Here is a 16,984-nt window from a genome sequence, read left to right on the forward strand (position 1 = left end):
GGCCTCTCCTGTTGTGGAGCACAGGCTCCAGACGTGCAGGCTCAGCGGCCATGGCTCACGGGCCCAGCCACTCCGCGGCATGTGGGATCTTCTCGGACTGGGGCACGAACCCGTGTCCCCTGCATCGGCAGGTGGATTCCCAACCACTGTGCCACCAGGGAAGCCCTCACATATATTATTTAATAACTTGTCCCTTACAGTCAGCGATGATAGAGTTTAAAATCCACGTGTACTGCTGTTTAATTGTCGACCCTTTTTATTCCTTGCTGCAAAGAGAGTCTAAGACAGAGACAGTTCCGCATTTCTAATTGTTTTCCATTTGGTTGTAACTTCGTGGATATTAAACGCCAACAAATTGTCAGCAGTGGTCATTTCTGTAACTGACGTTGAGAGCACATTTGTTAGCTCCTAACACACCGTATCTCTGGGATGAGGGAGAACCTGTGAAAGAAACAGTTCAGGTGACACCGAGTCCCTTCCACCCAGAAACCAAGTTATTGGCATCCGCCTGGCCGACTGTGGTCCATACTGATCAGTCACTTCTTGGGTCGTTTCATCAGCGAAGCAGCCAGCGAGGTCTCTGCTGTCTCTGCTCATTCACTCGACAATGTGGCCTCTAGATGGGAAAGAGGCCAAACGCCTGTTTTTCTCATCACTTACGTTTTTACTGAGGTGAGGCTTGGAGGGACGGTGTCACAGGGCCCTTTCTTGCCTGGTGATTTACGGAAGGTGAGACACACGGGGCGCCGGGGAGGATGGAAATGGAAAGCGCGTGACTGAGGGTGTGCTCCTCCCACATCGGACCCTGCGAAGAGCTGATGTGAACGTTCCTAATCAAACTGTACATCAGTCCCTCGCACCCTCGGAGCACCTCCCATCCTAAGAGCAAGACCTTCCTTTCCCTACGCCTATGAGAGCAGACCTTCTCCAAAAGTCTGTAATTTAATAGCCTGAAGAAAATCTATTTTTCCCCATTTCCATTTACTCCGGTCATTTCCTCAGAATTATTCTTAAACTTGGTTAAATGTGTCTTTTCTCCTTTCTTAGCAGTGGTGCACTGTTTCCTCTCCAGGAGTGTACCATTAGGGTCTGAAACCTAATCTAATATCTTATGTGTTTAATTTCCTTTTCCCAAACATCTATCTCTTCAGCTACATTGTTCAGTGAAGTCGTCCTCTTTATCCATTTCCAGGCTGTGACATTTACTTTGAATGATTCATTTATTTGGGGTCTTAAAGAGTCCTAGAATTTCAATTTGCATTATATTTGAAAGACAAACAAAATCTTCGTAAAAATGATGTATGGCTTTAGGCTGTACCTGGCACCTGCTCCTGTCTTGATTTATTATGGAATTTCATCCATTTATTTCGGATTATCAAATGCCAGCCCAGCCCACCTGTGGAGCATCCCTCCCTCCGGGTGGCAGGTACCAGGGAAGAGGTTAAGGGAGCAGACCGGAGACATGAGCGGAGGCCCCTCCCTCCAGAAACACATGGCCCCGGGCTCCTGCCCTCCCTCTCCCGTCGTCTTGTTCCCTCCTCCGCGGGCTTCTGCCCCCACTCTGAAGTGGGGAGGAGGGAGTTCCCAGCGTGCGTCCTCCCCTGGTCTCCTCCAGGACCGGCTCCAAGTCCGTGACTCGGGGCCGTTCATCCGCAGCCCAGGCCTCGGCCGAGCCTCTTCCCCAGCACTGCTCCCCCGACACCTTCAGGCCCTGCACACTCCCTTCCCCGCTCCATCCTCTGCATCAGCATCTGCACCTAAGCCACTGCCCCGCGGTCTGGCCAGAGCGAGTGTCCCCACGCCCACCAGAGCATCCTGTGGTCCACAGCACCTCCATTCCCCTCCACCTCTGCTCTCCAGAGGCCCACATCTCCTCCCTCTTTCTGACTAGTCGCCCTTCCTCTGGGCCCTTCCACACACGTCCCTCCCCTTGTTCCATCCCCACCGCCCCGCCCAGCCCCATGACCTCTCAAGTACAGAGTAGACCTGGCTGCTGTTGCAGAACCTCCAGCGGTGGTTCTCCCAGGGGCTAGAGACCCTGCGCTCCTCCCATCACCACAGGCCCTCAGGGAGCCCCTCCACCCGCTGGGTCCCTGTGCCCTATGCAGGTCCTGCCCGCCTGGCAAGTGATGAGTTTGTGGCCGTCTTTTCAGATAAGCTGTGGGTACCGTGAGGGACAACACTGCCTCTTTTTGATCCTGGTCTCTCCAACTCCTAGAAGAACCCCTGGCACACGGTTCAGGGATCTTCCGTGAATAAACGCCACCTTTTAGCATGGCCAGGCCACCTTTCCACTTGTTCTGCATTGTGGTCAGTGAGGACCTTTTTATCAGAAGACCTTCCCCACAATGCATCGCATGTGCCGTGTACTCAGAGGCATTTGGGGGGACAGTTTTTCATTGAGGTATAATTCACATACCCTAAAATTCAGTGGTTTTTAGTCTCTTCACCAGATTGCCCGATTCCAGAGCATTTTTGTGCCCCCATCCCCATCAGGAGTCACCTCATCCCCTCTCCTCCCAGTCCCTGGCAATCGCTAATTTCTTTTCTGTCTGTGGGTTTTCTTATTCTGGACATTTATAGGAATGGGTTCACACAGTGCAAGGCCTTTTGTATATGGCTTCTTTCGCGTAGCATAGTTCCCTTCTCAAGTTTCACTCGTGTTGTAGCATGTTCAGTATTTTATTCCTTTTTTATGAATATACGAACAAGATTACATTGTCGTCCGTTTATGGACAGTTGGGCTATTTCCACTTAGGGGCTATTACGAATAATACTGTTGTGAACGTTTGTGTCCACATTTTTGTGTGAAGGTACGTTTTCAGTTCTCTTGGGTACATTCCTAGAAGTGGATTTCCTGGATCATATGTGTAACTTGATGGGAAACTTCCAAACTTTTCTACAGTGGCTGCACCCTTCTACTGTCCCTCCAGTGTCTCCGCACCCTCACCAACACTTGTTCATTCTTGTCCTTTTGATCTTAACCATCCCAGTAGGTGTGAGGTGCTATCTCACTGTGGTTTGATTTCTGTTGCCCCGATGACTAAAGGGTGCTGAGCACCTTTACATGTGTTTGTCGGTCATGTAGATATCTTCTTTGGAGAAACGTCTATTTAATTGTGCTGTATTTTATTATTGAGTTATAAGTATTTTTATATATTCTGAATATGAGATGCCTATCGGGTAAACGATTTGCAAATACATTCCGTCATTCTGTGGGTTGTGTCTTCACTCACTTTTCAGAGTCCTTTGAAGCACAGAAGTTTTTATTTTGATAAAGTCTAATTTTCCTATTTGTATTTTGGTTGCTTGTGCTTTTGCTGTCATACCTAAGACCAGTAGCATTTTAAAGCTTTATCCTTTGGTCAATATTCAAAACATCACCTGAGGAATGAAAATGTGTTATTACCATCCTCTGCATCTATTCCAGAAGCTCCTGGTCGTGGGCCCAGCAGAAGACATCAGCTCATTCATTTCTTAGTTTTGTAAACTATCCTTAGCCATTCCTTCTCAGAGCTCAGAGCCTGCCACTGTGGGCTCATCATCGTCCTAGGTTTAAAGTATATCTGTGGATATATTCAGGGACGCTTTCCTGCACCCCCAGCTGTCCTAAGTAATCTCCTTCTCCCCGGGTTTCTGTGAGCCCGGGGTCTGTCCTTGTGTGAGGAGTGTCCACTCTCTCACCTGTACCTCTTCCTCCCGCGGTCACCTGGTTAGGCTACTTCCTCCCCTGCCTCTGCCTAACACCCTCTTCCTTCCAAGTCAGGGACATCCACCAACCTGACCATATATATGTCATTCACTTCTGAAATTAGGCGAAGAGTAAGTCTAAAATATTGAGACGTTTGTAGAAGCGCGTTGCTTGAACATAGAGATGCAAGTCAGCCTCAGCCTCTACAAACCTTCAGGGTGCTCTGGACTTGCCTCAGTGCTGGCAGATCTTCTAAGGGTGAGCAAAACACCTTGGGAAGACACTACTGCTCCCATGCCTCAGACCATGCAGGCCTCCAGTGACCCAACCAAGCCTTTCAGCTGCACCTTATGCCCTTCCTGCTGCCCTGTGGCTCCCGCCTCCTTCCCCTGAAACTCCCCGCTTCCAGCTCCTGATTCCTGGTGCCAGAGATGCTCTTATCATCCCCGCTCCCGGCCCTCACAGTGGTTAACCCCTTCCCTGCCACCTCTTCAGAGAGCCTGCCCCTCTTGTCGCTATGTCCTACCTGGCACTAACGTGAGGACAGTGGGCCTTAGCCTGCAGGCTTGTCCCTGCTGGAACGCAGGCTTGGGGAGGGCGGGGACAGCATCTCTGACCTTCTCCCAGTTGCGTGCCCATCACCGGGCTCACGTGGGCGCTCAGTACTCATTTCTTGAATAGGTGAACACTTGTGTGAAGGTGGACTTGCTTTTTGGAAAGGGCAAAGTCACTCGAGATCAGGTTTTCGAAACAGAGCGAGATAGTACGCAGAAATCATACGCATGGGTCCACGGATATCTGTAAGATTTTGACCACTCTCTAGTTCAGCCCATTCTGTCATCCTTGGTGCATAGCAATTCTAGCAAAGAATTTCTGTAGGAAAATGTATTTGTTTTGCAGTCGTACCCCCAGCCCCCTGAATGGTGTGTATATCCATGTTTGACGCAAGCTCTTTAAATCCCACCTGTCAAAGTTCTCCATGACATTCTGAAAATTTTGAGCTCTAATATTTTGGCCTATTTCTGGAACTAATAAAAATAGCTAGGCCCTGGTGGCCTAATGGTTAGGATTCTGGACTTTCACTGCCATGGCCCGGGTTCAGTCCCTGGTCAGGGAACTGAGATCCCTCAAGCCACGCACTGCAGCCAAAGAACAACAACAACAAAAATAGCTGATATTTTTAGCTAATATTAAAAAAACTAAAAATGGCACTGGCTGTTTTCTGCTTTCCCCATGTCTGAATCAAATGGACTTTTCTACCATCATTATCCCTAACAACCAACATACCTTCCCTATCCCCCCGCCCCTTTGGCTTAAAGAAGCTCATTCTGTCCTTTCAGAAGGTAAGAAAGGATCCACTTGATTTGTGCTATATTCCATTGTCACCAGATGCTTATTTTTATTATGAACTGTTTTATACATACTAGAAAACATGTAATATTTACCCCCTCATGCGCACCAACCGTTGTGTTTGAGACCCTCCCATGTGCCACCTCCACCCCCACCCCTGAGATAACGCTGGTTAGAGTTTCACTGCGTATGTGTGCATCCCTCAGCAATATGTTTCACTTTGCCTGTTTTTTGGTTTTTTTGGGTTTTTGTGGGTTTTTTTGCGGTACGCGGGCCTCTCACCGCTGTGGCCTCTCCTGCTGCGGAGCACAGGCTCCGAACACGCAAGCTCAGCGGCCATGGCCCGCGGGCCCAGCCGCTCTGCGGCATGTGGGATCCTCCCGGACCGGGGCACGAACCCGTGTCCCCCACAGCAGCAGGCGGACTCCCAACCACTGCGCCACCAGGGAAGCCCTGCCTGTTTTTAAATTTTATGTAAATAGAGTTTCACCATGTGTGTTCTTCAGTAACTTGCTTTTTCCATTGAATGTTGTTTTGAGTTTCATTCATGCTAATACACAGACCTGTAGTTTATTTTCAGTGCTGTATAGTATTCCACCATGCAGCTGCATTTATCAGTGGGTGTCCAGAGGCCCCCTCCTCCACGGCCCTGTCCACTCTTGGGAAGTACAGAGAAGGTCCAGGCAAGAAGGGTTTCAAGGTTTGGAAAAAAGTACAATCTGCAACATAACCTCTTTCAAACACTTCTCTTTACTCCTTGAATTTAAAAAAAAAAAAATGGAGTTATCCCAAGATTTATTCCCAGATAACTTTTTGGCTTTGAATAAGCCAAAAACTGAAGTAATTGTTATTTTTATGAATGTATAAAGTCAGCGTGGTCTGTGGGTATCAATGCAGCTTAAACCTATGTACTCAAGTTTCAGTGATAGGTTGACTTCTGTGCCCATATATATTTAAATCAGTTGATTTATTCTCATTTGGAGTTTAATTCCCAACCTTGCATAAGATCATGAACTTAGAATTTATGTGTTTTAGAATTTATGATATTAGCTGAAAGCAGTAAAGTTAGAAGACCCGAGTTCTAGTCCCAGTTGCACCCCTGAGTGACTGTGACTCTAGAGAAATCACTTGAGCTCTTCGAGCATCCGTTCTTGATCAGTAACATGGAGACCACAGGACTCACCCCAGCTCATGTGGGTCTAGCATAAGGGAGGCTGTTGCCTAAAGCCTGACGCAGAAGACCCCCTCATTTAACCACCATGTTCTTTCTGGAAGACAAACTCATAAACCCACATTGGGGATGAGGGGGAACAGACAATCCACATTTATGGTGCTTCTCTTGTGTGCTGGGACTTGGTCAATGCTTCCTCCGATGATTCTATCCAATCTATCTAATCCTCCCACAGCCCCGAGAGCTGACGTCAGCGTCCCCACCGTACACAGAAGGCAGCCGAGGCTGGGGACTGGGGAGGAGTTGGCGGGTGGGGTTCAAGCTCCAGCCCATCCTCCTGCGAAGAGCAAGCTCCTTTCTCTCTGTCGTGCTGCTACTGTCATTGCTAAAAATTAAAACTAATCAGAACAAATTTGGGGGCTTGGCTTTGGATTCTCAGGCTTTTGCAGCCCAGCAGAGTTTATCTTGAGGGTTTAGGAAAGTTCTCTTGGAGGTTTGGGGGAAAATGTAACCAGTGAAGACATATGGCCTCTTTATTCAAGTGGAGGAATATTGAGTAGACAGAGTAGGTCATTAAAAAACCCAAAAATATCCGGAAACCGAGATGGGTTTCTAGTTAGTAATTTGAATGTTCTCTGAATTGAGGAATCAAGGGGAAATTTTCTCTTTAAAAAGTACTGTGTGTGGTATTTAATGAGGTAATAATTCAGGACAGAATATAAGTTTCACATTTGTTAGTGGACTTGCTGACAGCAGAAGGGCAAAGGCTGGTATTGAAACAGGTATTGGGTGTGTGACCAGGTGCCTCCGTAGCCACCTGCTTCTGGTCAGAGGTCACTAATCATCCACTGCCTGGCATTACTTCAGCATTCAGTTCATGTCTTGTTTTGTTTTTGTTTGTTTGTTTTTGCGGTACGCGGGCCTCTCACTGTTGTGGCCTCTCCCGTTGCGGAGCACAGGCTCCGGACGCGCAGGCCGAGTGGCCATGGCTCACAGGCCCAGCCGCTCCACGGCATGTGGGATCTTCCCGGACCGGGGCACGAACGCGTGTCCCCTGCGTCGGCAGGCGGACTCTCAACCACTGCGCCACCAGGGAAGCCCATCAGTTCACGTCTTAACATGTCTTACGCGTGAAGAGACAAACCTTATAAAGCCTTTGATGTCTAAATTATAAATGCCTTTTTGAATAGAAAGCAACCAGCATTGAAGCCCTAAGGATGTTAGGTAAGAAAATGATGGAAGACACTGCTCCTGGTTAGTTGCCCTTACTAGTAGTGCTACTAACAAATTCCGTTAAGATCCCAGAGCTACATTTTCTTAAAGCTACTTAAAAAAAAAAAAGATTTTGGCACACACGAGCTCCTTGGCTGTTTCTAAATGGTGCCAGAGTTGGGGTGATGTTTGTTTTCTCGTTGTCATGGCGTTTACATGCCCTGGCTTGGGCTGTGAGTGCAAACGCATTTCATGCTCTCCGGGTCTCACCCCATTCCCTAACAGATGTTTGTCTGAGAGACGACACCCAGTTCAGCACAGCGTAGCTCAGCCTGGGGTGGGGAGTGTCTGCTCCACGTGACAGCCAGGGAACCTTCTAGGAAGCAACCCTTCCTCGAGGACCCTGTTCTGGACACACCTTCTGTGCTCTCCCATGGTACCTCCATTGAGGAGTCAGACCATAAGTATTTACTTATGGTCCTGAGACCATAAGTAAATATGCACCTGAGAATCTCAAAACTGGATTATTAACCCGAGAGTCCAGTGCTGGATTTGCCCTCAGGAGCCCAGATCTCTCAGCCTTGACAAGGGACAAATTTATGGACAATAGGAGAGTGTCGCTCAGGACGGGGCTGCCAGGCCACCCTGTGGGTCCTGTAGGTGGTGGTGTACACGGCGTCCCGTTGTGGTGGATGGTGAGCTCGGTCAGCGTCGCGGCCGCCCCTCCAGATGTGTGGCCTCCGCCGTGTCTTCAGCCCAGCACATCCTCACGTCCAAGCACTGTGTGTGGGTGTCTGGGTGCAGCGGGGCCTCGGGACCCAGCAGGACGGGCCTGCAGAGGCCGAGAGCAGGCTGCACTGAGAGGGGGCCGGGAAAGGGCACTGACAGGGCCACAGGCTCAGGTGGTCTTCAGCCGTAAGTTGAGCTCAGCTTTTTGAGTAATTTGTCACGCCTGGCTTGGCCCCTGCTGGGCCCGCACGTGCCAGTTCAGTGTCACAGTGCCTGTCCGCCAGCCGGCCGTCCAGGCCTAGCGTCCTGCTGTTCGCGGCCCAGCGGCTCGGAGGGCCGCACTCAGTGACAGCCAAGTGCTGTGCAGAATAAGCGTGTTCATAATGAGACGTGAATGGCATTAGCGGGTCCCTCCAGGCCTGGGCAGCCTGTCCGGGAAGGCGAGTCACCCGGAGTTCAGCCCGCCATGCAGGCTCATGCAGCCAGGCCTCAGGATGCCGTGACCATCTCTATAAACCTTCATATATCATCAGAGGGGCCACTTTGGAACCTTTAAACTCATGTTCCTCTTTAAAAGTTGCATAGAGCCAACCTGCAGAGAAATTCTGGAATAGCGCAGCCCAGGAAAGCTTTCCCCAGTGATGGGCGTGTCCTGTATCTGCACAGTCCAGGCCGGTGGCCCCTGGCCACATGTGGCTGTGCATGCTTGAAATACAGCGAGTGGGACAGAAGAACCGAATTTCTATTTCTTTGTATTTATTAATTTAAATTTCAGTGTAGCTAGGCACCTACGGCTCGTGGCTACCACGTTTGCACAGCCAGCCCTAGAATGTCTCTGGTCTCCTCCCAGGGAGAAAACCTTCCCTGAATGTAGTTAAAGGAGGAGGGGAAGAGCCTATCCCAGGAAACTCGTGAGCATCCTCTGCCAAAAGAATAGAAAAATATTCTCCTCTTTTAAAGCACATGCTTATCGACAGCTTATTGGAAGGGCATAATTTTCCCCAACTTACATTTTTAAAAGAGGCCATTTTGAAGATCGCTTTAAAATATGGTGAGAAAGGCTAGAATTATTTTTGCCCTTCTGGAGCTGCAAATAATAAACTGGCGGTGACCCGCATTCCCCCTGTTCCTGGAGAATTAGCACGATTTTCAAAAGACTAAAACGTGTCTCTTAACTTTTGCGTTGATCATGGGAAGGCGGGGTAAGACATCACGCCGACTCCCCCGAGTGTTAATTCATAAAACCCTACGTGTGGCACCGCCATCCGCTGTCAGATTGTCCTGACGTTATCCTGTTATTGGGAGGCATGATTCACCTTCCGAGGAAACAGAAGCCACACACAAAAGGGGAAGATTTGCTTTCTGCCCTGTGAAAGGCTGCCACACGCAGGGGTCCTATTAAGACAGCTGGAAAGTTGCTTCAGCGTGTTACGCTTCTAAGTTTTATTGGTGACTGGTTTTTGATTACACATTTGAATGTGTGTGTTCCAGACTGCAGTTTTAATTAAAAGGCAATAGTCTTCTTTTTTAATATTGCATTGTGCACTCCCTGCTAGATTCTCCCCACTTATCCTTATTTTCTAATGCTCATGGCTTATCTCGGCTTGAGGCTCTGGTGCCCTTCAGAGCATACCTTCCTGGCCTTCCCTCTCCCCAGTGGTCTTATTTTTTAAGTGTGTGTCACCAATTATTGCTTGGAGTATCGACTCATTTTATCAGTAGGCTGAGAAGAACATTTCATCCACAGAACTAAGAAGGGGCGATCCAGCGCTGTCCCACGGTTGTGGATAGAAAGGGATGAGGCCGCTACCAATGTCTCTGTTTTTGTTTGTTCCAATCCAGTTGATGACCTTTTGCTGTGATTCTGGAACTATTGGTTTATATATTTTTTCAGTGATACTAGTTTGGGTGCAGTTGAAATCTAAGGGAAACTTAGGCCTCCAAATTGGAATGTTCTCATGAATTATGACTAATATTTAATTCTCCAACAGGATGTTCACTTGCAAGGTACCTCTTCCCACACAAGTGTAAAAAATGCGTGATTGTATTTAAAACAAAGTGAACGCTGTCACTGTTCTGCGTGTCATTCTGCATGAGCACTTGTTTCCTTAACCGACTCCTGCAGCTACGAGGAGAGAGCTCTGTATCTCGAAGCAGTAATCCAGAACCATCGCGAAGTCATGACGTTTGAGGATTTCACAGCCCAGGTCTTCTCCCCGTCTTCCAGCTACTCCGTCAGCGGAACTGGTGAGTGGCCGCTTTATTCTCCCCTCGTGCCCTCCAAACGCTCGAACCGCAGATGTACACCTGTTTTTCACAGATAAATGCTTTCAAATTTACGAAGCAGCGCATTCTCCCCCTGAATCCACTAATGAATATCAAAAGGAGTGATGACATTCATTCTGATTTGTTTTGTATCCAAGCTGTTCGCCAGTCCTTTTCTCCCGCCGTTCTGTTAACCTCCGCATCCAGCAAGGTTAATGCACTTGTTGTCAGTCATGTGCTCCGGTTCACTTGGGGGTGTGGATTGTTTGAGAGCGATGCCCGAATCAGTGCTTACTTGTCAAAAAAGAGTTCCTCGCCGTTGAAGCCGTTGCCACTGATGCTTAATGGGGATTATGCTGCTGAGATGCTCAGGTCAGGGATTAACGCAGGAGCAATGAGAGGACAGTGTCCCTTGGCCATGGTGACAGCAGCGCGACGAGCTCGCTTTCTGGAGCGGTCTGCGTCCCCGGGACCATCCGCCGAGAGCAGCACCTGGTGTGGACCTGCTCCGACACTGGCTCACAATCACTTTCACTTATTAGGCCAGTGGAAATTTTCAAAAATGTTGTTTCTAGGTTTTACTCTTTTTATATTTCCAATTTAGGAAAGAAAAAAAAATATGTGCTGGCACTTAAACTGATGATATGATTACTGTGGGGTTTTTTTCCCAAAGAGTAGAATGACTTGTAAATTTCTGTATGTAATTACAGATTAATTGCCTTTCAGAAAGCAAATAGGATATGGAGTCAATGCACGTTGAAATCCTTGATGAGGGGCTTCCTTCCTCTTCCACTAGGGCGGGCACAACTGTTAGAGGGCCTAATAGATTTCTACCCCGTGTCCGTTGCCTCTGATCGCTGCCTGGCTTCTCCCATCCTGACTTGTTAACAAATATCTTACACACAAAGTGAAAAAAATTAAATTCGGTGAAATAAATCACTTACAAATAAAATCAGCCATGCATCATTGTTGAGCATCGCTGGCTCCAGTCCTGGCCTCCCCGAGCTTTGTCGGGAGATAAGAGGGAGAGGCTGGCCCCGCACGGGGAGCCAGGAGCAGCAGGCAGAAGGCCTGGGAGATAAGCGGCCACGGAGGTGCGGGAGCCGCGAGATTAACATAATCACGCCTCTGCTTCCCTGGCGAGGCGTCCAGAAACACAGGGATGGCCTCTATTGATCTTTGTTGAACTGGAATACTAAGCAACATGAGAAAAGCTTATAACTTAAAGCTTTGATTAATGTTTCTTACATTAAAAAAGTAGAACAGCTGTGAATTGAATTCTTTTATACACTCTGCCAACATTCTATCTAAAACCAAAAAAAACAAAAATCGGTTTCAAGGGAAATGAAGATTTCATACCCAGTCTGGCTAGAGGTTTAAAATCACTTCAATTTATAGGTGAGAGAACATGAAGGATCTACAGCAAAGCTAGTTTTTTAAAGATCTCATTCAGCTTTTTCCCATCCTCATGAAGTACTGGGACTGAAGTTTTTAGTGCAGCGTATTTTTTTTTTAATCTCGAGAAGCCTTTTTGTTTTTTAAAATTAAAAGAAATTAAGTCATAACTAGATGTTTCCACTTCTTAACTGTTATGTTCTTAAGGCTCTTGATTAAGATGTTATTGAAACCAATATTGAGGACCTTTATTTTCTATGTATATTTTAGTCTCTATGTAAATTAATTTGCTCTTTCCCAGAAGTTCATAATTATTTAAAGCAGTTCAAATGAGTCCATGTGTAGGCAACATCTTAAGTGAGCCTCTAGGAGTGATTTGGGGTTTTTAAGACTTGCCGTTTGGAGACAGGCTGCTATAAGAATGTCATTGAACAGATAAAGGTTCAGACAGCTCGTTAAGAGTGGGCATGGGAACCTGTATGAAAGGAACATGAGACCAAAGATGAGATATCAAGACAAATGCCAGTCCTTCCTCTTTTCAAATTATTGACAGCAGCGTCACATGTCATAACACGCAGGGTTCAGGGTATTCTGTGTGGAGTGATAACATTTTCTACGCATACAGCACCAGCCCACGAGCGCGATTATAAGTCTGGGCTTAATGTTCTCTTTCAACGCTTTGCGTATCTGCCCACGACACCCATCAGGAAAGAGCTAGAAATGAACTTGGTTTGCCCAGGAATCTGAGGGGTACATTTCTGTCCCATTTACAGGCCCACTTTCAGAACCACATCCTCATTTTCAGACCAGTTTTGCTTTTGAGGAATCCCTATTCCCTGTCGGTTACCACTTTGACAGATGAAAACATTTTTCACTGTGTTTTATTTTCCTGGGACAAGTACAGTCAAACCCAGATGAGCCAGGCAGCTTAAACTAAGAAATTGAGGTGAGGCCTGCTCTTCCAAGCGACAAGCCAGCTGGAAAAATTGACCCTGAGCGGCTTAAGCTCCCACAGCGTTCTTAGGATCCGATCACATCATCTCAGCAGCGGTGTCTTCAGAGCAGGGCCTCAGGCCCCCGCTCACAGGCACAGTCTGAGGAACTCGGGGCTCAGATCTTCTTTGTGTCCTTGCAGCAGGGCCCTGTGGTCAAGCACAGGGACAGTGGCCTGAACACTGTGTTCGGCCCACACTGTACCCTGGGAAATGCCTCCCCTGCTCCCTGGGCTCCCCTACCTCAGCACTGCCGCCTGTCACCCAGGGCAGCCCAGAGGGGCATCTGGACTCACTGTCGACACCAAGACGTAGGACCTTCTATTGTTAGGCTAACAGGTGGGTGCTCAGCTTATTAAAAGAGGTTCAAAACAACTATTTTCCCAGTCAGAAAAATGTTATTTTAAACACCCCCTGCCCTGTATCTCTTCTGCCCGTTACTCATGTTGATAACGCCCAGAGCATAAAAGGCATTTGAGCTGACTTTCCACCCAGCTCTGTAGTTTGCATCTCTTTTGACTCCTTCCTTATTGACCAGCAATTTCTAAAAGGTGACCAGTGATAAAAATACGGGCTGCAGTGAACACACACACACACACACACACACACACATACATAAGTACATATCTGTGTTTTATGCGTGTATTTATATGTGCATTTCACACACACACACACATATAAGTACATATCTGTGTTTTATGCGTGTATTTATATGTGCATTTCACACACACACATACACGGGGGTGAGAGACTAAGTTTGTGTTTTCAAGCATGTTTGCAGGCAAGGGGGTGGCAGAGAGGCCTTTAAAGAGTTAACTGGAAGGGGAGGGACTGATGTAATCACTGCAGCTCATAGCCAAGTGCATCTGTTCACCATGAGGTCATTCTTCTGCATGCTAATGATTTGGAAAATCAAGTCTAATGCTTGACATTATCGGAAAGGCTATAAATAGTACCAATCTTTACTTTTTGGAAGCTGCTCTTATAAACTAAAGGAGAAAAAAAAAAGAGGGACTTCAGCGTGGCCTTGAGATTTTTTTTTCCAGAGCTGCTTTAAAGATCGTGTCTGGACCGTAAAGTCTTGGAGGAATCCACTTATGTCTGTTGATAAATGAATCCCCAAATCACTATTACAGTCACAGCTAGCAATTTGGGAGTGCAGGACTATTGGCATGTGTACTTTGATGTCTGATTGTAAGCATTTTCAAGTACCTTGCTCAGAAGTTGACAAAGATGGGTTTTTCTCAAAGAATGCCTAACACCAGGTTAAATGAGGGGTCCTTCTCCGGAAACGTGAATTGACTGCGTTTGCCGAAGATGGCTTTCTGCTTTAATGGTGCTGTCGAGAGCCAGCAGAGGGAGCACAGATCTTTGTTTATTTGTTAGCCCTGCATAAACACATCTGATTTCTCCAGATCTGGTCGGAAGCAATTCCTCCTTCACAAAAGGCTGGATTGTAAAGGCTCCAGGATTTAGAGCAAGTGGAAGGAAATTCCTCACCAGGCCCCATCAGACTCTGCCACTTTTCATGTAGGTCATACTTGGAGCTTAAACCAGATTAGCCTGAGTCGGTGTCAGGCTGCTGCCACCGCTGCAGCTACTGTGCAAGAACGGCAGACTTGCATCTGCAGCCCAGGAGGGTGCCCTCCTGGAAAGGCTTACTGTGCTCACCTACCTGACGAAAAAGACTTGTCATTCTTTTCTACAACAAAATCACTGTTTTAAGTTTGCAGAAGCTATCAGAGGACCCTGCCTGGGATCGCTGGGTCATTCTGGTGGCCAGTAAGTGTCCCCGTGAGACTGCAGATGTGTTACACATTGGCCCCAAAGTGAACCTGGCGTGTGGATGCTACACGGCCGGATAGCCCACCAGCCTTTGCCTCGAGGAGGAAGCTGCCCCCAGCTCTCACTTGCTAAGAACCCCAATGGCAGGTGTCCTAGCCCTTCTGCAGTGACCCCGTCACGGCCATTTGCTGGGCGGTAAGCCATCAGTCAGTCAGCAGAAACAGCACAAGGTGGAACTAACCCTAACCCCCCAAAGATGAAAGGATTTCCCTGTTCGGTGAGATTCATTCGATATGTCTCCCTCTTTCCCTCCCACCCTCCCTGTAAAGGTGGTCTGAATAAGGTTTTGCTGGATAGCACTTCTTATGTGTTTGCCTTCCTCATAAATTTGCTGAAACCAGCCAAGAGCATTGTAGACCGTGAAGCTAGAAGGGGCTTCAGGAGACCCCACGTCCAGCCCCTCACATTCTGATAAGCTGCACCAGCAATGAGGAACGACCCGGAGCACCAGCCTCGGCCCCTCCACTCTCTCCTCCTCTCTGTGAGGTCAGCACGCATGTCAGAACAGCATCCCAGGCTCAGAGGGTGACCGCTTCCCTCGGCCCCCACTGCCCTGGGTAGTTTGTCACCTAACACTAGTTGTTGGTGACCTTGGTCACAGAGCTCCTGACCAGCCAGTGAGAAGGGAGTTTTTCAGTTTAAACAACCCGTGCAGCCTCTCTGGGAGGAGAGAAGCGAACACTGTCTCAGTGTGTCTTTTGGAACCGAGCCTGCTGGGGAAAGCTATTTCTCCTTTGTTGTCCTTCAGGAAGCCTTCATGAGATGAGAGTGGGGTTTGGGAAAGACGCTGACAGGACCGCAGGAACTGGGGCTCCCAGCGCATGCCCTGTGATGCTGTGGGTTCTGTTCCTTCCTGTCACGGTGGCAGTTTCTGCGTTTGTTGGCCAGTACGCCCGTGGGACCGTGAAGGTCTGTGGGGTCACCTAGCAGCGGTAGCTACAGAATCCTTCTAACCGACCACATCGAACAGATCAGGGAACTGAAGCCCAGAGTATGCCCCGACTTCATATAGTCAACAGACGCACATCAGATGCTCCCAGGTGCCCGGGTAGGTCAAGCTCTAGGGCTCCAGGGGACCGTCCCAAGGCCGCGAGGGGCTTCAACGTTCTGGGGGTGCTAGGAACGCAGCAGGATCCGGGCCCCGAGTACGGGAGTGGAGGGAGAATGTGGAGCCGTCAGCAAGCCCCGGGCCACCCTTCGTGTCCCGGGGTTTGTATTTTCCTCCCTTGGTGCTGGATACAGTGCGAGCTGGCCTGCCCTTGCCCCATCCTCAGATCCCACTGTCTTCCTGTCCCCCGACCCCACGCTCAACACTGGCCAGAACCTTCCAGTTCCAGCCTGGAGCCAGCCTCCCCAGCTGCAAGGGGGATGTATCCTAACAGAGGCCAGGCTCTGATGTCCCCTTTGTCCAGCCTGTGGCCTCAGTCAAGTTCACGTTGCTCTGCAGCCCGTAGTCCAATTCTGTAAAATGGGTCTAACAGCAGTACCTTCGACATAGTGCCCAATAATACGAACTGAAGGGCATTCGTAAGGCTCAGCAAGTTAGTATGTGTAAGGAGCTGAGGATAGTGCCCGGCACGTAGGAGCCCTCCACAGACGTCCCCTGGGCGGTCCCCTCACCACCCCGCCAGTCTGGGTTTTTCCTCACTCCGTCCTGTGCCACCCTCTTCCCTCCTGTTTCCACATGGAACTTGTGCCTCCTGGTTCCTCCTCTTGTCCTGGAGTCCCCTCCGCCTGCGTTGGCCCGTCTCTTGGTTGGGGGGGGCGCGTGCAAACGGGGCCACTACCCATGAGATGCTGGCCAAACATCCCGCCTGTGGGGACCGTCCCAGACGTCAGAGCCACGGCTACAGAGCAGGACAGCCCAGAACTATACTCAGGCCATCCACAAGTGTCCCCCAAATACAAGTTCTCTGATGTTGCTGTCCGTTCAAGAGCTCGGGGCCACCCGCTCTGCCCGCAGCGCGCTGGGCTGTATCTGAGCCGCGTTGCCACCTGGCCTGAGAACCACCGACCACCCCGCAGGGGCTGTGAGACCCAGCCGCTCCCTCCCTCCCACGTCACCAGTCGGCTCAGCCTGACCCCTGTGCATAGGACACTTCCTTAGAAACTTAAAATGCATCTTCTTGGACAGATGGTAAAGCATCCATGGGAATTGTTTTAACCCATAGTCCCATACCCGAACCCGGTGGTGCTGGCTTAGCTGTGCACTGGGTCACCCTTGACGCCATACCATGCAGATGGTCCCTCCACCAGAGATTTGGAGTTTTGGGTCTGGGCATGGGTGGGGACTTGCTTTTAAAACCAAGCAGTGCTGAGAACCACCGCCCGCAC

General features: G+C 49.0%; 1 protein-coding gene across 1 annotated transcript in view; it reads left to right on the forward strand.

Annotated features, from left to right (window-relative positions):
- RALGAPA2 (Ral GTPase activating protein catalytic subunit alpha 2) overlaps positions 1-16,984 on the forward strand; it is a 282,968-nt gene that overhangs the window by 251,172 nt on the left and 14,812 nt on the right. Inside the window, exon 38 of the mRNA XM_004270420.4 lies at positions 10,279-10,400. Coding sequence (XP_004270468.2) covers positions 10,279-10,400 — 122 coding nt within the window. The remainder of the gene's footprint in view (positions 1-10,278; positions 10,401-16,984) is intronic.

Source organism: Orcinus orca, chromosome 16, assembly GCF_937001465.1.
Source record: "Orcinus orca chromosome 16, mOrcOrc1.1, whole genome shotgun sequence".
Classification (NCBI taxonomy): Eukaryota; Metazoa; Chordata; class Mammalia; order Artiodactyla; family Delphinidae; genus Orcinus; species Orcinus orca.